General features: G+C 43.0%; 1 protein-coding gene across 1 annotated transcript; it reads right to left on the reverse strand.

Annotated features, from left to right (window-relative positions):
• Window positions 1–11,134: 11,134 nt before the first annotated feature.
• Window positions 11,135–12,055, reverse strand: LOC131263506 (protein dimmed-like). The gene has a single exon (XM_058265712.1). It carries the CDS (start codon window positions 12,053–12,055, stop codon window positions 11,135–11,137), a length of 921 nt encoding a protein of 306 aa, XP_058121695.1.
• Between the last annotated feature and the right edge of the window lie 9,175 nt (window positions 12,056–21,230).

Raw genomic sequence — 21,230 nt, forward strand, 5'->3', positions numbered from 1 at the left:
CCACAGGAACATTACGAGAGACATTGTACCAAATTATTACTTAATGTCTCGCGAGCAGTAATCATCCAACAATAGAAGCTCCCAAGCAGTCGAAATTTTGCTTAGCAATTCGACTCACAATGAACCGTTCATTCATATTTTTACACAGGTTGTGAAAAAAATGTGCCCATTCAAGGATGTCCAGTTAAAACACCTATTTCATTACAGATGGCTCCAATTAGTGTCTTACTTTAGCATGGCCCAAGCCTTTCGAATGGAGTGTCAAAACACGTGCGTAATCGAAAACCTGACGCCTCAAAAGGATGGAACGTGGATGTTTCGACATTTGTCTACATCTGCCAGTGACGTGGTGAAATTCGTAAACTTACGATCAACTGTTGTTACTAAAGTGTTTCTAAACAAAACTGGCCAGTTCGTGAAAGAAATAAAAATAGAAAACTCGCCAGTCGTGCAGGAAATAAGGCTCCCCAAACCATGTAACCTGTTACATCTACAAGTCTCGAATTCTCGCCTAAGAATGATCGAAATTGACGAAAATAATCGTTTAATCAGTCTGATTATAGTTTCCAGCTTTCTAAAAGAAATACCTTCTACATTTCGCTATTTGCACGTTGCTACAGTGATCGATATATCCGAGAGTCCGATCGTGACGTTGGACTTGGCTCCGTTCTGTTCAACGCCTTCGCTGAGTATGTTAAGGCTAAAGAAAAATAAGATTCGCTACATCATTAATAGTTCAAAGGTTCCTTGTAAACCACTGATGGAGCATATTGATTTGGCTAAAAATCAGATTCAGGTGCTTAATTTGGAGCTCTTTAGTATGTGTTCTCGATTGCTAACTGCTTCATTCCGCAAAAATGTAATCGAACTAGTGGTTGGACGTTTTACTAGCTCTTCGTTATCGACTTTAGTTCTGACAGGAAACTATCTCACTCGTTTAGACTTTTGCCAATGGAAAACACCTTTGCTGAGAAGTTTGTTCATTAATTCCAACAGGTTATCCGATGTGCCACGGTGTCTACAGAAGCTATCACAACTTGAAAACATAATTATGCATAGAAACCGTTTTACACACTTTCACATACGATCCGTGGCGAAGCTTAAGCATTTGGCAGCGTTTAATATCGGTCTTAATAATTTATCCAGCTTCAACATGAATGACAAAGAATTCCCTCCTAGTTTAGACAGTATATATCTTGGTTACAATCGTCTGGAGACCCTAGATCTCTCGTATGTTCCGGTTCGTTGTTTGGAAGTGTATGTTAATAATAACCTGATTAGCACGCTTGATGTAGGTAAGGTATCACAAAATGTTGTTGCTTTATACATGGATAATAATCCCCTTGATTGCTCGTGGTCAGATCAGCACGAAAGAATGTTTGCGAAATGCATTAAAACCCCAAACTTTGACCCAGTGAAAGCTTACAATGGCGATAGTTCAAAAGTGTTCGAACGAGAAACTTGATGGTGCCTAGTCAGATTTTGATAACTGTCTGATCAGAAAGTAAAACTAATAAAATGTTTTAAACATAGCAAGTTGATTTACTCAATGCTAACTAGTTCACTCATTTGTTTCTAACGTATTTGACAAAGTTTCGGTTTCATATAACTTGAATGATCAAGCGATTGTATGTTATAACATACTTTATCGTACTCCAGCGAGCTGGAACAGTGCCGAAGTTCTAGCAGTTAACACAACTAGCATGTTCATCGTAACATGTGTAACGCATACTGGAAAGTTAGGCACGGTAAATGATTTGACAAGTTAAAAGCAAAAAAAAAGATCTCAAGCAAAAGCAAGAAAAAAGAAATGAGAAATGAAAATAAGAACTAAGCTTGAAATGAAGAACGGGTTTCCAAATAATAAACACGCTGCCACAAATTTGGCAAGAGTATAGGAATACAACATGGAAAGAGGAAAAGGAAAATTAAGGGCTAATGTTGCTTCTTCTCGTTCAAGTCTCGTAAGCCTTTTACGGGCTGGCATGACCAAGAGGTCGTTACGCCAAGAAGAAGAAGAAGAAGTTGCTTCTTATGGTAAGATTTACCAATATGAATCTTCTTCTTGGTGTAACGACCATCTTGGTCATGGTCATGCCTGCCCGTTAAGGGCTTACTAGACCTTTCCCCTTTGTGTACTCGGATAGTCAATTCTCTCGTATCGGGGAGGGTCCCGGTCTCGATTGGGATTCGAACCCACGCCGTCGAGGTGGTGAGCCCCGGCGCTAATGGGTTGATTTTCTAACCGGCGCTACCGCTCGGCCGTCTTTCGAAATCGAATCTTTACCTTTTATTTTCTGGTTACAGATGTCTGGATAATTTTGGATAGTAAGGATATAACGTGCTAGCCTGTTCCCAATAAAGTTTTTTTTTCCTTTGTTTAACCTGCCAGTTGCTTAATAAGTGCTATGCGAAGAACTATGGTGTCCAAACCTTCTCATTTCGTATCACTTTAAACGAACAAAAACGAGAAAGGAATTATACCTTCCATTTCTATCAAAATAATAGAAACCCTATCCGTAATAATAAGCAATCGTTTGTTGACAACCATTGGACAGGTTGGTCGTGTTATAATTTTTGCTTCGCCACGGGGAACGTAATTTGATTTTTAATTCGATTTGATTAGAAAATGATAAGGTGTTGCTAGTACATGTCATGAGAACTTAAACCACCCTGTGCATACACTACTAGTTAGAGTGCACATATAGCTCAAAAATGAGTTATCTTAGCTTATTTAAAAAAATTACTTTCCGATTAATGACCATACCCTACTGTCCACCGCGATACCACAAAAAAGAGGTAATTCTACCCACAAGGTGTACAAACTCATTCAGTTTTGCTTACACATTCGACTCACAATGAACCCTTCATCCATCTTTTTATATAGGTTTCAATGAAAACACGAATTGGCTCAAGCACGTTCATTTAAAACACTTGTTTTATTACAGATGGCTCCAATTAGTGTCTTACTTTAGCATGGCCCAAGCCTTTCGAATGGAGTGTCAAAGGGTGTGCGTAATCGAAAACCTGACGCCTCAAAAGGATGGAACGTGGATGTTTCGACATTTGCCTACATCTGCCAATGACGTGGTGAAATTCGTAAACTTACGATCAACTGTTGTTACTAAAGAGTTCCTGAGCGAAATTGGCCAGTTCGTGGGAAGCATACAAATAGAAAACTCATCAGTCGTGCAGGAAATAGTACTCCCCAAACAATGCAACCTGCTACATCTACATATCTCGAATTCACGCCTAAGAATCATCGAAATTGACGAAAATAATCGTTTAATATGCCTGGAAATATTGTCCAGTTTTCTAAAGGAAATACCTTCAACATTTCGCTACTTGCACGCTGCTAGGGTCATTGATATATCCGAGAGTCCGATCGTGACGTTGGACTTGGCTCCGTTCTGTCCAATGCCTTCTCTGAGAATGTTAAGGCTAAAGAAAAATAAGATTCGCTACATCATCAATAGTTCAAGGGTTCCTTGTTATCCGCAGATGGAGCATATTGAGTTAGATGAAAATCAGATTCAAGTACTTAATTTGGAGCTATTTAGTGTGTGTTCTCGGCTGCGATTGGCTTCATTTAGCAAAAATGTAGTAGAACTAGTGGTTGGGCGTTTTACTAGCTCTTCGTTATCGTCTTTAAGACTAACCGGAAACCTTCTCACTCGTTTAGACTTTTGCCAATGGAAAACACCTTTGCTGCGGGTTTTGTTAATTGATTCCAACAGGTTATCAGATGTGCCACGGTGTCTAGAGAGGTTATCACAACTTGAAACCCTAATTATGCTTAGAAACCGTTTTACACACTTTCACATTCGATCCGTGGCGAAGCTTATGCATCTAGATTTTTTACATCTCGCTCTAAATAATCTGTCAACCTTCAACATGAATGATAAAGAATTCCCGCCTAGTTTAAACAGGATAAGTCTTTCCTACAATCGTCTGAAGACATTAGATCTCTCGTATGTTCCGGTTCCTTTTTTGAAGGTGCATGTTAGTAATAACCTGATTAGCAAGCTTGATGTAGGTAAGGTATCACAAAACGTTGTAGGTTTGTTCATGGATAATAATCCCCTTGATTGCTCATGGACGAATCAGCAAGAAAGGATGTTTGCGAAATGCATTAAAACCCCAAACTTTGACCCAGTGGAAGCTTACAATGGCAATAGTTCAAAAGTGTTCCAACGAGAAACTTGACGGCGCCTAGTCAGAACTTGATAACTGTCTGGACACAAAGTAAAATTAACAAAATGTGTTAAACATAGCAAGTTGAACTATTCAATGCTCATTATTTCACTAATTTGTATTTAACGCAATTAACAAAGTTTCGGTTTCATATAAATTAAATAATTTTTTTATCGAGCGATTGTATGTTATAACATACTTTATCGTACCCCAGCGAGCTGTAACAGTGCCGCAGTTCTAGAAGGTAATATAATTAGCGTTATTAATGCATATATGCTTAGGCACGGTAAATGATTTGGTAAGTCAAAAGCAAGAACGAAAATGGAAAAAGTAAAAATAAGCTTCAAATAAAAAACGAGCATCAATAAACGTACTGCGACAAATTTGGCAAGAGCATAGGAACACAACAAGGGGCAACTTATTGTATTTTATTGTTATAATTGTGTTTGCCGTGTTTCTACCAAACCAACTTATCCATTAAACCCCATGTGGAGTATAAATAGCGCAGTTTTGGATGTCAAGGCTATAACGTGTTAGCTTGTAGGCAATAGAGTTTTCTTCCTTTGTTGAACCTACCAGATACTTTAAAAATACTACGCAAAGAACTATGATACCAAAACCTTCTCATTTCCTATCACTTTAAGCAAGCAAAAACGAGATGAGAATTATTCTTTCCATTTCTACAAAAATAAAAGAAAAAACTTCTCCGTGACAGAAAACAATCGTTGGTTGCCAACCATTGGACAGTTTGGTCGTTTTATATTTTTAGATTCACTGTGGTGAATGTAAAATGCTTTTTAATTCGATTTGATTGGAGAATGATAAGGTATTGTCAGTACGCGCCATGAGAACTTAAACCACCCTGTGCATACACTACTTGTTAGAGCTAAAGCTATTAAAAACATTATTTTCCAATTAATGACCATACCCTACTGTCCACCGCGATACCACAAAAAAGAGGTAATTCTACCCGCAAGGTGTACAAACTCATTCAGTTTTGCTTACACATTCGACTCACAATGAACCCTTCATCCATCTTTTTATATAGGTTTCATTGAAAACACGAATTGGCTCAAGCACGCTCGGTTAAAACACTTGTTTTATTACAGATGGCTCCAATTAGTGTCTTACTTTAGCATGGCCCAAGCTTTTCGAATGGAGTGTCAAAACACGTGCGTAATCGAGAACCTGGTGCCTCAAAAGGATGGAACGTTGATGTTTCTACATTTGTCTACATCTGGTAATGACGTGGCGAAATTTGTAAACTTACGATCAACTGTTGTTACTAAAGAGTTCCTGAGCGAAATTGGTCAGTTCGTGAGAAGCATACAAATAGAAAACTCGCCAGTCGTGCAGGAAATAGTACTCCCCAAACAATGTAACCTGCTACATCTGGGAGTCTCGAAATCACGCCTAAGAATCATCGAAATTGAGGAAAACAATCGTTTAAACAGCTTGGAAATATTGTCCAGTTTTCTAAAGGAAATACCTTCAACATTTCGCTACTTACACGCTGCTACAGTGATCGATTTATCCGAGAGCCCGATCGTAACGTTAGACTTGGCTCCATTCTGTTCAACGCCTTCTCTGAATATGTTAAGGCTAAAGAAAAATAAGATTCGATACATCATAAATAGTTCAAGGGTTCCTTGTAATCCGCTGATGGATCATATTGAGTTAGATGAAAATCAGATTCAAGTACTTAACTTGGAGCTCTTTAGTGTGTGCTCTCGGTTGCGATTGACTACATTTAGGAGAAATGTAATCGAACTAGTGGTTGGGCGTTTTACTAGCTCTTCGTTATCGTCTTTAGTACTAACAGGAAACCTTCTCACTCGTTTAGACTTTTGCCAATGGAAAACACCTTTGCTGCGGGTTTTGTTCATTGATTCCAACACGTTATCAGATGTACCACGGTGTCTAGAAAATTTATCACAACTTGAAACCCTATATATGCAAAGAAACCGTTTTACACACTTTCACATTCGATCCGTGGCGAAGCTTAAGCATTTGGAAGAGTTAAGTATCGCTCTCAATAATCTGTCAAGCTTCAACATGAATGACAAAGAATTCCCGCCTAGTTTAAACAGTATAAGTCTTGGCTTTAATTGTCTGAAGACATTAGATCTCTCCTATGTTCCGGTTGCTTGTTTGGTAGTGTATGTAAATAATAACCTCATCAGTGAGCTTGACACAGATAAGGTATCACAAAACGTTGTAGGTTTGTTCATGGATAATAATCCTCTGAATTGCTCATGGATCATACAACCGACAAAAAAATTTGGAAAATGTATTAAGAACCCTAACTTTGACCCAGCGGAAGCGTACAATGGCGATAGCTCAAAAGTGTTCGAAAGTGTGTAACGTAACTTCAGCTAAGTGCGTGGAAGTAATTTGGAGAATTGAAAAAATCGGTTAAAACTAAATTATTCACTAAAGTCAACCTAAAGCGTTGTTACTGGCTCTGGTCAATAGAGCAATTGTGAAAATTGTACGATTGTAAGATAAATAAAATGCAAATACAAGTGAGCAAAAGCATAACAAACACTACGTCAAAGCACTGAGAAGCTCATTTAAACAAAATGTAAATAATGAGATGTTGTTATTCACATTAACTGTACATTAAAAAACATTTCTACAAATTAATTTTACTTACATTATCTGTTTTCTTTATTTTCTGCGTGAATTCGCTTACACTAACGATGCAGATATTGCGTCTTTGCCACGCAAATCGCTCCCAAAAAACCTCCGGAATCTGAATCTTGACAGCATTCGGGAAAGCAACGTCCAAAGAGCGGAGGCAAAACATTACGCCTCAGAAAGGGTGCATAGGTTGCGGTAGGAAATTATGCAATTTTTTCGAGCCTACCACTCCACTGCCGAGCCACTGCCCACCACCCATTGACCACTTCCATCCGGCGCGGTACGTGGCATACGCGGGAAGCGCCTGGAAACCGAGCCCGGAAGACCGGAACACTTACCAACCGTGGGGATCCGAAATGCGGGAGAATGCGGCATGCGTGCCCCTTAAGAACTATCCGGGATAATTTGAATAATCTTCCGCTGGTATCGTAATGGTCGCCCAGTTTGTTCACCTTCTGCTCGAAAAAAAAAGGCGAGTTGGGGCTTCCGAGCTGCGGCTTCCTTCCTGGCGCACTATGGGCGTTGTGTTGCGCATTGTGTGACGGGGAGGAAAAGTCGTTGAACTGTTGGCGAGGATGGTTTTTGGCGCAACCGTACGGGCGTTGCTTTCGACCCCGCGCTCCAAATTGAGCGCATTTCAATGAACCATAACTGTAGGATGCTGCGGCGGAAAGCGGAAACTTCTCGGTCGGCATGATAAGGAAAAGTTATTATTATTATAATCATTTCAAACATTGTATCGCTTGCTGCAAGAAGTGAGTTAATGCAACGTAAGTTTAGGAGATTATTAATATTTCAATATTTAACCCACCAGATAAGTACCCAGTAAACTAATGAAAATAATACTTTTTTTTTATCAAATACCTTTTATTTATCATTCAACCATGTGAATCCAATTCCAATTCATATACATAAACACAATAAAATAATGCACATTAATGGACCAAAACCCAATCCTGAAGAAATCCATAAATTTGCCACAAGTCACACAAACATCCGCTTCATCGATGGCGCCACCAAAGAATCCAATAAAGACATATCCCGTTTCAAGCGGGTACACGTGTTTCTGTTTTGTTTTCCAGGAAAACAACTCCCGGCAGCACTTCCATCGCTGCTCCGATCATAATCGATATCCATGGTTTGCCCTTGCGTGGTTTTTCCTTCTTTGCGCCAATGCAACAATTCAATTTCTCTAGGTGCATCCGAAAGGCCCGGGTTCAAAAGGCGTGTGTCGGTGGAAGCCTGTCAAATTAGGTGAACAATTTACGACTGTCATAAATGTGCCCCTGGAGCGGCGGGCGTTACCTTCTTGGTCGTCCGTCTCTCCGTCAGCTATCCGTCATTCATCGTTTGCCCGGTGACCCGTGGTCGTGGTCAGCACTTGCACTGGCGAAGGATGCCGATAGTGCACCTTAAACGTCCGTTATCTTCCGGTTATCGGTGGGTTATCAGGTCGGCCCGGGGAAGGTGGTAAGTTACGGCTGTTTACCGTCGTAATTTACCTGGCGCAGTGAGGCATCCCGGGACTGTGTCCGTTTTAGCACAACAATGTGTCGATTGCAGTGGATCTGTGAAGCTGGGATCCATAAGGTATGGGACCGTGGGACTGACGGACTGTAGCCGGCAGACGAAATCTTATCAGGTTTCACGTCTACTGGTTCGTGCAATTTGACCAACTCCCGACACTCAACTCATACACAAGGTCGCACGGAAGCGTCTCAACGGAATGCTCTATCGGTGCGTCTTTCAACTTCTTTTTGATGGCTTCATGTTGTCCTCTCGGGCGTATTGCTTGTGCAATTTATTTTTTCCAAAGAAATTCCTCCCAATTGACCATTGTCTGAGGCGCCGTTCGATACAATTTACGATGTCAAACCTCCTCTGTTTGGTCTGGCCGACACCTCATAAATTGTTGGAACAGAATAAACAGCAAACATCAGGTTGGGAGAATACGTCGATGGTAGCTGCTACTATCTTATCACTGTTTATAATGAACCGTGAAATAGGAAACAACAGATTGGAGGATTGGATTACCAAAACAAAGATCGAACAAATTCCCTAACTGTTTGACACTGATAAAATCCTGTAAAAAAATCGATTCACAGTTTCTAATTGGAGTATTTACAAGAAGAGGCAAATCACTACCCTAAGCGTTCTAGCATACAGTATAGTTTCAATGTTTTCAGTGCGGAAGTTCACTCTGTTCCGTGACGTCGATCGCACCGGATCAGTTCGGAATCAAAGATACGGTGGACTCAAGGCGTAAACTTAATGGTCAGCAATCAAGGTACTTCACAAATTGATCAATTCCTACCACTCAACGCTTTCCACTACGACCACGACAACCATCATCAACAGAAGCTATGGAGCGTCCAATTTCTCCATGGCTTCGATTGCCAGAATCGATCTAATCGATCGATACCGACTGAGCTTCCCAAACCCTTCCGGCTCGGGAGGTGCGACGAACGCCCCCAGAACCACGACGAAAGCCGCATGAAGGTGGAGTGTTGTTCAAATTCGAAAATCATTGTAATCAGGCGACGATCCGAGGCTTGTACTGCTCGACTAGCTAGAAAAAGATGGATAATAACACCGTCCCGTTCAGCCAAAGACGCTTTAGCTTCCAAAGACGATGGCTAATCGGGCGGGATCTACCGGCACTGCAGTAATGTGCTAAAAAGCGGATAGACGAGGCCTCTGGATACATTTACACCGGTGGACGTAGAAATAAGCGCCCTAAATATATTGATCGTTGGAAAGGAATTCAAACTAGCTTGTAAGGTTATTTGGGGGCCATGAAGTATTGAAACCTCTTTATTTGCTATACATTAGTATGAGTAATGCTAATTAAATTTAAATACGTTATCAATTCTATACGCGATTACGAAACCGGTTAAGGTAGCAGTACGAATCATTGTTTTTCATGTTCTTTTTTTTTATTATAGAATAAATCAAGTGGTATATTCCTCACCATTTTTGCAGAAGTTTTTTAACGAAAAAATAAAATAAGGTTACCGGAATATTAATGGTGAGAAACTGCAATGCTTTATCAACAGGAAACCGTTTCATGAGTAACGTAAGTTTCGACGGGAAAAACATTAGTAATCTTATTCGAAGTAGACTTGAACAAAATTAAATAGGAATAAAATAGTATCGCAGCGAGACTTTGCTCTTTGCTTTGCTAGAAAATTTATGACGAGAATAATACGAATATTAAAGTCCACTTTAAACGAATAAGAAGATCTATCTCTATTACTTATAGAAAAAACTAAAACATATAGCTAAAGAAATACACATTCACTAACTCAGGATTGATTACGATATAATCGCAAGTAATCGCGTCCCGGCGTTGGAGGATTTTGTTTACAGAGAGTACGTCAAGAAAAGACGACGACACGGAGGACTCTTCGAAGGACAGCACGTTTCGAACAGGTTCATTTCTTTCCCGCATCTCGCGTCCCGAGACAATTTTACCAACGACGGCGATTAGTTATCGAAGCTTTCGTAGTTTCGTTTGTATGTTTCTTTATTTGATTTCTCTCTCCACTCATCCCAACCGATTTCGCCCTGTTATCGTTCGTTCCGTTTTCGATTTCACACCTTAATTTCGAGCAATTGCACACCCATTACCGAAATATTTCTCTGCCATGACGGTACGGTTTTTTTTCTCCTCCACACACCCCCTATGGATCCTTGCGCTTCGAGCAACTACTCTATTTACACACCTTTCACCCTTTCTCGAGCGTCCCGGAATCGGGAGAAGTGTGAAGAATGACCTACTATTGCGCCAAAGACACAAATTAAACGTCTTAATATACATATTTAGTCTTCTGCTCTCTTATCCAGCATCCCTTGTGCAGCCCTGACCATTGGCCTAGCGTGGGCTGGGAAATTGTTGGCATGTTGATGCCTACTGGCAGATATAAAGTCCCTTATCTTCTCCCACCTACCAAGGAGGATCGGTTGTTGGGAATTGTAGTTCAGGAACATTTTCTCACGCAGCGCACCTGCGATACAGCACTCCACTCGGCCAAGCGGGAATGTGTCTATACTGACCATTACTGACCATTATATTACAAACTAGGTTTACTTCTTGGTATGTTAGCTTTCCTCTCGTGAACTGTGCAAATCTTACATATAGGAATATGTATATTTACAAGGGTATCAATCTAATAGCATGCGGAATTTGACGCCCTCTTATCAGATTAATACCCATAGTAGGTCTCCTTGGGAACGTTTTCTTAGCCTACTTTACACCTATCGTACAAACATCTCCCTGGATACCTGACAAAGGAGCTTAGTCTCTCGAGAGTAGTTCGTTCAGTGCCGCAATGTATGTCTGTGCCATCTGGAGCGTTTCAAACTTGGACAGCTTCCGATCGTTCCCGAGCGAAGGAACCACATCCCGCAGACGGTCGAATGCGTCATTGAGGCTGTTCATTCTTCGCCGCTCGCGAGCGTTTGCTGCCAGGCGGCGTTTCTTCACGACCTCCGGCTGAACGATGCCGACAGACTGACCGCTACACTGCGAGGGAGTCGGTGAGACGGAGCTGCCTGAGCTGTGCGTTGGACTACATCCGATCCGGGCGACTGGTAACGCGTAAGGGTTATAGTATGGACCTGCAGAATGTGCTAGTGGAGCCGTAGCAGGTGGTCGTTTACCGGCAGTGACGACGATCGTGGGTTGAACTGTGTTCTGGGATTCTTGACTGACGGTGGTTAGTTCCCGTTTTGGGAAGTCACTCATCGATGGCCTTTCGTAGGAGTTAGCACTAGGCTCGGTCATAGGAGTGCGGTATTGGGGAACCGTTGGACAGGCCGTTTTGAAGCTGTTCGAGGTGTAGCCGTAGTAAGGATCACAAGATCCATTGTTGGCACCGTTCGGCACCGTAGACACACTTCCATGCACACCCACGTTGGATCCAGCGCTGCAGTATCCGTAGTTGGTGTAAGGACTAGCTGGGCTATACTCGGCCGGACTAGTGTTGTTGAAGTACGATTCTGGACTCGACACCGGCCCAGGACTATGGTAGCCCTCCGAGGCACCACTGTCCGTGCCATAGCCGTAGCAGTGACCATTGCTGTTCATAGAGTTCATGGGATTGTACTGGTTGTAAACGGAGTTCTCCAGCATCCCACCACCACCAACACCCATCACACTGCCACCTCCGTACATGGCCGAATGGTTGTACTGCTGCTGCACGTAAGCCGAACTCATTTTCACGTCTTGCCGGCGGGTATTCTGGCCCCAACCGATACTACTCCACAGTCACACTAATTCTGACGTGAACAACTTCGTACACAATCGATCTTTTTTGACTCGTCCACCGTATGATCAATTAGTACATTCCAAACTATATCTCCGCACTACATCCACGATTTCGACGACCGTGATCGTGATGGTATCCACTTTAGCACCGATTATAGATTTTCGCTTCGATACTGTCGGCACACATAGTACACTTCTGAGATGCCGAAAGGTTTGATTAACCAACGCGGCAAGTAATTTCTCGTTCCATTCAGCCGCTACTCGAACGTAATCGGGTAATTAGCTGTCATTAAACGTTCGGCGGCTGACGGTGACAGCCCGGTCTACTGCTCGTGAACGTCTCGTCGGCTTCTTCTCCAACATCAACGGAAAGCACTGGAGTTTATTTTGAACGGTGTACTTTTTATTCTCGGTGCGCACAGAACGCGTTCGTCCGTAGCCTTTGAAGATTCGTAATCGACTGATCGACTGATGCACAGCATCTGTATCGGGCCGTCCGGGGCCGGATCGATCGTGTCGGGCGTGATTTGGGAATTCCGATCGAAGGTTCGGCCTGGGACGGCGCGAAGATCGGGAAGATCGGGAACCGAAGGTGCCAGCGTCAGGTGAATCTCGCGTGGCTCATGATCGCCGTGTATGAAGGATCATCCGTAGCAAAACAAAAGAAAACGCCAGCCTGCGTGCAAGCCGACGATCGTGTCGAACGGTCGGTCGGCCGAACCCAGCGGGATGTGCGTCGGGATGGACGAGCCTAAACGCCTGAGAGAGACGGGAATGGCCCATAACACCCGTCCTATTTTGCCCGCACCGGAACGCATGGCGCAGAAGATCGCGAGGGTGCGCGAAGGTACGGGCCCGTCAGGTTGGTCGTTTCTCTCTTGTGCCATCGTTCAGCTCTTTTTTGTTCCGTTTTTCCGCGTCGCATATCAAACGCATGGTGCCACGGACTTTCTTAGCTCCGCCCTTAAGCGAATACCGTTTTTCGAAGAGGTCGGTGGCAGGTCGGATGTGGTGCATCGTAAGAACCAAAACGTGAAAACAAAAACTTGCGTGATCTTGAAGCTAGCTCGAAGGGAATCTTCAGTTGTAAATTGTATTTATGTTGTTTTTTTTTATAAGATTTTTTTCGCACTACAGAACCGAAACGATCAGTCTAAGATCGGTTTTTGTCGGCTTACGACATAATACAAGCAGGAAGGGTAAAATGGTCAGGTTGTAGGGTGGAAAAAAACAACTATCCACCTCATGGTCACAAAAAACCCTCAGCCCCTTGACGCATAAGAAGATATCTCCTAAAACCGGCCCTCGGGCATCGTCCAATCGACCACAAAATGCGTTTCGCATCGGTGCAAAAAAGGGACCGCTCGGGATCTTCACCGTCACCACCACACACCATCTTCCAGGCCAGAGGTTTGAAATTTTAAATTTTAAGGACATTTGAAGTTTTGAAATGGATCCGATCGAAACTATTTGATACCGGAACCTAAAAGGAGCGTAACGATAGGCGTTCGATTGATTTTGTTCGGCCGGTAATCCTTTCATCCTACGAAGACATAGATCCCTACGGAAATCAAAATGTAATCCGGCGCTACCGGTAATCGGATCGTACTTGAATTACATCGTTTTCTCTAGAATCCTTTATCAAGAAACATTTAATTTAGATTATTATCATCAAAAGAATCTACTACCTTTTAATTAAATTTACGATCGTAAAATTAAATGAGCTTCATGAAGGACTTTCGAGATAAATAATATATTTTAAAATATTCAAACAACTTAAAATAGTTGAAGGTAGGTTCATTCGTACAATTCCAGAACAATTAAGCATGCAAGTAATGTTCTGACAATTATTCGCAGTAAAACAGCATTTTACTCATATTTATCAGTACCACATACTAATGACAGGAGAACCAATCGTAAATATAAACTCAAAGGTTTATGTTACATATTCCAAATCAATTTCTACGATTGAACACCTCATTCCTCTTTGCACTGCAATGTACTTTTCTTATTTGACCAAAAGCGTCCAACATCACACCTAATTCCAACCAGTCAATAATTCAATTCTCATGGCGATTATAAGCGTTGTTCATTGCTTTTCGCTGTTGAAGATTGTTTTATTTTTAACACCACCAGATGGCACATAATTTTCCCCAACCGTCCAGAGATATGTTAAACTGTGTGCGATGGCAAATCAACCACATTGAACCATTTTCCAGGACGCACCGGCTCTCAAGGCCATTGCCCGTGGTCCAGTTTTCATCAAGGGCAATCATCCGAACTCCACCGGCTGCACCATTTATCGACATTCAAATTACCGCGCGCCGTTGTGAGGTAAATAAAAACAATTGAATCCATCGGTGGCTCCAGATTAGCGTTCCCAGCGTCCATTTGCTCCGTTCACCGGACAGCAACTGTACGAGCCGGCGCCAAACAACATCGGCCCACCGCGCCCTTCCCAGTTTTACCCATTAACGCTGAACATGAAATTGATTTAAAAGTGTCTGCGGTGCCGGCGACGAACGCGATTCGAACATTGATTGAATTAGGCTCGAGTGCTTCACAATTAATAGAAGATTATCAAAGCCCAGACCACCAGATGGAAACAATCAGAGAGCAGTGCGCTATTATCGGTTGTATTAGATATTTTCATCAGCGTCCAGATAGCTCCGTGCCAAAGCCTTTCGGGAGGGAAATATTATCATCTACTTTGCAAGGAACAGTTGCATCCCATTCGAATATCATTAAAACTGTGTTTAGCTAGTTATTTTTTAAGGAATACATTCCTGAGCGCATTTAATTTTCTGGTAACTATTTCTCATGAACTATTGGCACTTCCTCAACTCTCATGAGGAAACATGAAGAAGTTCTTCAACAGCTGGAAGCGTACTTCACATTATTTAGCGACACTTTTATCCAAAACACGTCTTACAACATATAAAAAATAAGATTTTATTTATGTTTATATCGTTGGAAAACTTATTGTTATTCATCTAACGTTTTGAAAAACAAATCAAATCCTAATGATCAAGCTAAAAAAATGTGAAAATCACGAGTAATGCTCCTTATAAACCTTTTCTTATAATAACACCACAGACACCACGGCATCTCTTAATTAATTCTGCTGTTCTGGCATCAGGAAGCGCCAAACCCATCAAGTGCATCCTTCCTGCGCTATTTGTTTGCGAACAATCGCACTAATTTCACAGCAGCAATCCCTGCTGGCGTGCGCAAAGGTGGAACAAATAGGCAAAGAAACCCACCCGCTAAGCGTGAAAAACTTGGTCCCGGGTGAAAGTTGTCCGTCGCAGAAGCCACGGACATACACACACACACACACACGCGCACGGACACGGTAGGTGGCCGGTCGCTTCCCCAGGGCTGCATGTTTTAATCCCACTGTCCATTGATCCGCCATTGCCGAGACCGCAACACATCCTGGCAGGACCTCCTTTTCCGGCCCGGGAGGTGGTCGGCATTACTCGGCTAAACGCTTAACGCGCCATGAAATGAAGCATGCTTTGTTGCAAATTACCACGCTCGATGATCCGTGCGGGGGTTCCCTTTTGGTGCAATATTTTTCCCATGTTTCTTCGTCTGGTTTTTGCTCTCCCGGTGATGCTTTTCTGCTTAGTTTTCATCCCAGCAATGGCGTCGTGTTGAAAGGACACGACGGGAGTCGATCGACTGGAAGCGCCACACAGTCTTGAGAGTCCCGACGGAGTGAGTCAGCAAATTTCGCGACAAATAAAAGAACATCCGCCACAAGCAAGGCACAAGGCGCAATCGGGGAAGCTTATGCCAATGATTTTAAAATAGAATCAGCACAACCGCAGAGAACATTTTAATTTAGGTAGTGTGTTTGTAAAACGGTCTTCGATAGAACACCTTCATTTTACATTATTTAGTCTGGTTGATGAGCTCTCAGACCATGACACGCCACGTGTACTAAAAAAGGAAATTTGTGCTATAGTTCATCTAACAAGCGACAATCGCATGTAGTTTCATACCCACACCGCAACCGTAAATAAGGGTAGATCGTTAAACCCAAAAGCGCTCGTCTAAGGCAAGTATATAAAACAGACATTTCTTCCCCACGAACTGTGATTCGTAAAATGTTATGCCCTTACCACTCGTAAAACGGCACTCGTGTGATCCATCGAATTAAAAGTTTGCAGAAATCACCGTCCCTTATCAATGTGCCATTAACAGCTTCGTAGTTTAACTCGAACCCTTTAAATGATGGCTTTTCGAGTTGCAGACAGAAAATAAACATTGATTTTTTCAAAAGAGCTAGTAATCTCAGGTTTGCGCACTGTCAGAGGCCAAAAACATGGCAGATAAATGGCCTATTTTTTGTAAAACAAATTAAACTTTGATTAAATTAGAATATCAAATGCGCTTAGTCCAGTGATCTCGGTGGCTCTGATCACTCCGGTCGTATTCTACACTCTTCAATAAAAACCTGTTTTGCATCGCATTAAAGAAAAACAGTAGACCTGTTTTTCATAGTGAAACATATGTTTTTTCGCATTCTTAATGGTTTTTACGCTCCCACCATCAACGGAGATGGAAAAAAATCCTACTGTGGCAAACATCATTATACTATCTTCAACGCAGACAGGACGCTTCCTACGCGAACAGAAGCAGTCGTTTGGTCGTTTTTTCGCACCATTTCCTGACGGTATTGTTCACCTCCTCATCGCAAACCGAAGCCTCGGGCAAACAGGCGAAAATCTGATAAGCTACTAGCGAACACCGATCTTGTCTCAAGTAGCATCAGCTAGGAGCGCATTCCGTCGCACGATGATGGTAATGCACCCGGCACTCGGCTGCGAAACTTTCCCTGAAGCCAAACAAGGATCGAAAATGAGACACTTCCAGCTTTCGTTATGCTTTCTCGGGCAAATGCGGCAAATCATGGCAGCAAGACGGGAACGACGGATTAATCATTGTTATTATTGCCACTGGGAAATTCTGCACTTCTGCACACGAACGGGGGTGCATTTTGCCTATGCGCACCCGATCCCGATTTGTGCAGTGAATTGTTTAGTTATCGGGCATCGCGCTGGCAGTTGTGTATTTACGTCGAACGACTCCGGGAATCCGTACTCGATTCCAAGGGTTCAAAATATGTATACTCTTTCATCGCTTTCCAGATTACGGCGCTCCATCAAAAAGGGCAGTTAACACATTTACCGACACTCAATCAGACGTAATCTGATTACACAATTATTTGTACTTATAATATTTGCAGTACGCAGTGATATACGGAACAGATTTGAAGGCAAAAACACCTCAAGACCTCAAGACAGTTGCGCACAAACATGCAACACATAAAAAATAGTTTTGACAGAGTAAATTTATTAATTGTTTAATTATTAACTTATTTTAAAAGAGAAACCCGACGTTGATTGCCTTCCCAACATATTTGCAAAAAATTTTCAAAACAAATATCAACAGTTCTCTAAGAAATCGATTAAAAAACGCCTTCTAAAATCTTATAAAATAAATTGAAAAACTATTAAAAACGTATTACCACCGTTTTGTTTTGCATGCTTGTGAAAATAGGTAAAAGAATATTTTCTTCAAAGACTATTCATTTTCTGAAAATCATATACTACAGTAACAATTCTTACAGTTTATAAAGGCGTATTTTTGTAGCTCCTACTTGATGCTTCCACTGATAAATAAAAATAACCAGCTTCATAAATTCCTTCCTTTCGCAGAATGTGTTTCTGATAAGTACGAGAGAATCTGATCTTCTGGGATAAGTGTCAATCCATGTTCGTTTTCAATCGTTGCCAACTTTAATGTTAAATTGAATAACGAGCTTTTGCACACCTTCGATAAAACCATCTCCAACTTGGGAACTAACTGAACGAATTTTGAATTGCTAACGAAAGCCCACATGCCTTTTTCGAAGGCTCCAACAGGATTCGTTCATCCTCTCCACGAGGTTAGTTTTCCCGTTAAACCCCGTAAGTAAAGGTTTCCCCATCTCACCGTCCATCAAAACCGAATAAGTGGAATCACTATCAACCGTCTGCTGAACGTGGCGTGGGACAACCGGTCAACGTTTTCTAACTGGCCCGGAACGAATCTAATGCTTGGAATTTAATTTCCCGGGACCTCTCGGAAGGACCCCTTTGCTGGCCGGCTCTGCCAGCACACCGCTTCGAAACACGCTAGAACAATAGACGGCATTCTGTCTGCCAGTTTTTGGGCACTAGCAAAAGTATCGATATCGGCACGGCCGCAAAACAAAGGTGGCGCTAAACCCGGCCCAAATTACAGGGCGTAAACGGATCCGTTCGTTTGGTTCGGCCAAGGCAAAGCGAGCGGGAAAGCGGTGGGCGTCAACGGGCCGAACCCAAACCAACCGATTAGCTCGGCCGATGGAGAGGGGCGCTTCTCCACCGGATGGCGCAATCGCTTGTAAAGTAGTCAAAAAATAGCCAAAAACCAAAGACAAAAAAGGCCAAAATGCCGACACCGATCTGTCACGTGGAAAGCCATGCCATAATCCCACGCAACGTCACCGTCTTTCCCGGGCTCTTTTCAGTATGCTGCTGCCTGCTAAATGGTATTTGATTTCCTAAAGCCGGCGTGGCAACAATTTCCACCCGGGACGGTTGGGTTCGGCCCACTATTAGCACCTTTTGCCTTTGATCCTTGTTCCGATTCAATTATTCATTGCTTTGTTTTGCTTGCAACTTTCTTCTCGGGGCTCGGGGCTGGTTCGAGGGCGGTTAGTTCGGGATGAGAAAAATGCTCCCAATTTATAACTAGTCCCACTAGTGAGCACGGCAGTCCGGTCGAGCTCTATCATTATTGCATCCAGTTTTGCCAACGTGGGCCGTCCCATGCTAATGATGCGGCAGTTCACACAACCAGACCGGCTCGGTCCGTTTGATTGACAGATCGTTTGACAGATCGGACTCGATCGGTTCGGGCATCTACAGATGGGATGCGTACGGCACGGCCTTCGGCGGCGAAACAATGCCAGATCCGATGGCGCCGGGTAAAACAAAAGCCACACTGTCTGGAACTAATTGTGTTTTGGGCAGTCGGTTTATTTTTTTTTCTGTTCGATTTTTCATCAACTTGCAGACCGACTGACGGACCGGTCGAGCGAATTCAAGATGGGCTAAAAGATCGCTCTTGGTCCTTGTCTTCTCACAAATTAGCCATTTTGGTCTCAAAGACCCCGAAATAAAGACACGGCCATTTCAGTAGCCTAGCCAGCGGAACCAGAGATAACCAAGCTGCTCACAAATAATCATTATGTCGCAACCTCGTGAGCGGTCATTTTTCAACTTCACGTTGGGTCCACAACTCCCCGAAACACGCCGAACAAATCACAGCCCCACCCGAACGAGCGAACTATCGGAAAACGGTTAATAAATGTGTGCGGAAATCACAACAGCTTAGACCCTATCAACTTCCTGCTCCAACTTGGTCGAAAAATTCCACAAAAGGAAAATTAAGGGAACTACCGGGACTCCGAACCACGTTCGCTACAGCAAAAAGTAAAATTGAGGAGTGCCTAAAAAAAAAATCCTTCCGGAAGAAGCGGCTTGCCACCAACGGCCCCAGCTTCGTCGGGCCACGGTTGAAGATCATCTTACAACGTCCGAAACGCCTCACCCTGGGTCCGCACGCGGGGTTGATGGTGCGAGATGATTATAGTCTTCCGAATGATTATCCGATGTGAGAGCGGACTACTGCGGGAGCTGCCGCACTTTTGTTCTGGTCTTTCCACTTCACCAGATACCGTTCCGGCCGCAGCGAACTCACCCGTAAATCGTTGTAACTTCCACCCATTAACCCTCAATGTGGTGTACGCATGCCGACAACCAACGAGGCCCCATAAAAATAATTCCTGTCACCATTCAATACAATGGAATAAAAATTTATCAAAGTTCTAGTTTACAACATGAACAATTTAAAATTTACCGATACAATCATCATGTAGAAAATAATTTTGAGACAAACTTTTCCTGGAAACTCACTTATTTAAAAATTATACAAAAGTTTGATATGTTTCTCTAATAGTTTTATGATTTTTTTCGAGATTATGTTATTTTCAATTTTTTATTTGGCATTCTTTTGTTATCATATGTATTTTTCTTTTTTCTTTTTTTTGTTGATTTGTAAAGTATTTGAATACTTATTATTTTCTCAATTGATAAACGTGGTTGTGAAAACATTGTATATAAAAGCTAACAATCAGATCGACACGTATCAATACATGAACATTTCTTGCCATAGATGCCCAGGGTTAACGAATCAATCGGCGCCCGGACATAATCTATCCGCAATCTTTTTCACCTCATCGTGCAAAGTGAGTATCGCTCGTTCTAGGGTCGATGCCGGAGGTCTTTCTCGTCGACGCACCGGCCGATGCGCATTACCACCGCATCTCCACCGGAGAGCGACCGCACTTTCTTCGGCCTGCTGGCCGTTGGTTGCTTTAGCACTTCATCCGCCCGGCCGGGTGTGCCCTGACCCGTCTGCTTTTACACCCGGTCATTTTCTTCCACACTCCGTTCTAATTGAAGCCGCAAGCCGGAGATACTGCCGATGGTCACTGGGAGGCGGAGGCATGGCGGACGAGAGCGATTTTCGGAAATGCTGCCCCTGAACGGGGGTTTGGTTCACTTTGTTTCCGGCATCCATCCATACACCCATCCAGAGGAGTTTTTCCCCCGTAGGCTATTGTTTTGAGGCTCGGACTCTGACCCTCAGGTGCCGGTGATGATGGCAAGAATTTCCCGAAGCTTACCCTTGCCCTCCCGTTGCGGCCGGCTCGGAAAGAACGTCAGCGGAAGGTGTGGCGGGAAGTGATGTCGGGTGAGTGTACCCGCAAACATCGCCGATCTTGCCGGATCAATTCTCTTTTCTCTGATGGAATTCGGAACAAACCATCGAGTCGATTCGCTTTCGGGCTGTTTCGCGGTTCAACAGCCATCGACACGACCACCACACCATCCGATGCCGATTAATGGTTGATGGATTAATCTCGTCAAAAGGTTGTTCCGAGGGCGGTGCAGCCCCCACGAGGTTCCGTATTGTGGGGTCGGAAGCTGAACGCCAAAGTGAGCGGATGGCTACTACCGCG

The sequence above is a fragment of the Anopheles coustani genome, chromosome 2 (assembly GCF_943734705.1).
Source record: "Anopheles coustani chromosome 2, idAnoCousDA_361_x.2, whole genome shotgun sequence".
NCBI classification, from domain to species: domain Eukaryota; kingdom Metazoa; phylum Arthropoda; class Insecta; order Diptera; family Culicidae; genus Anopheles; species Anopheles coustani.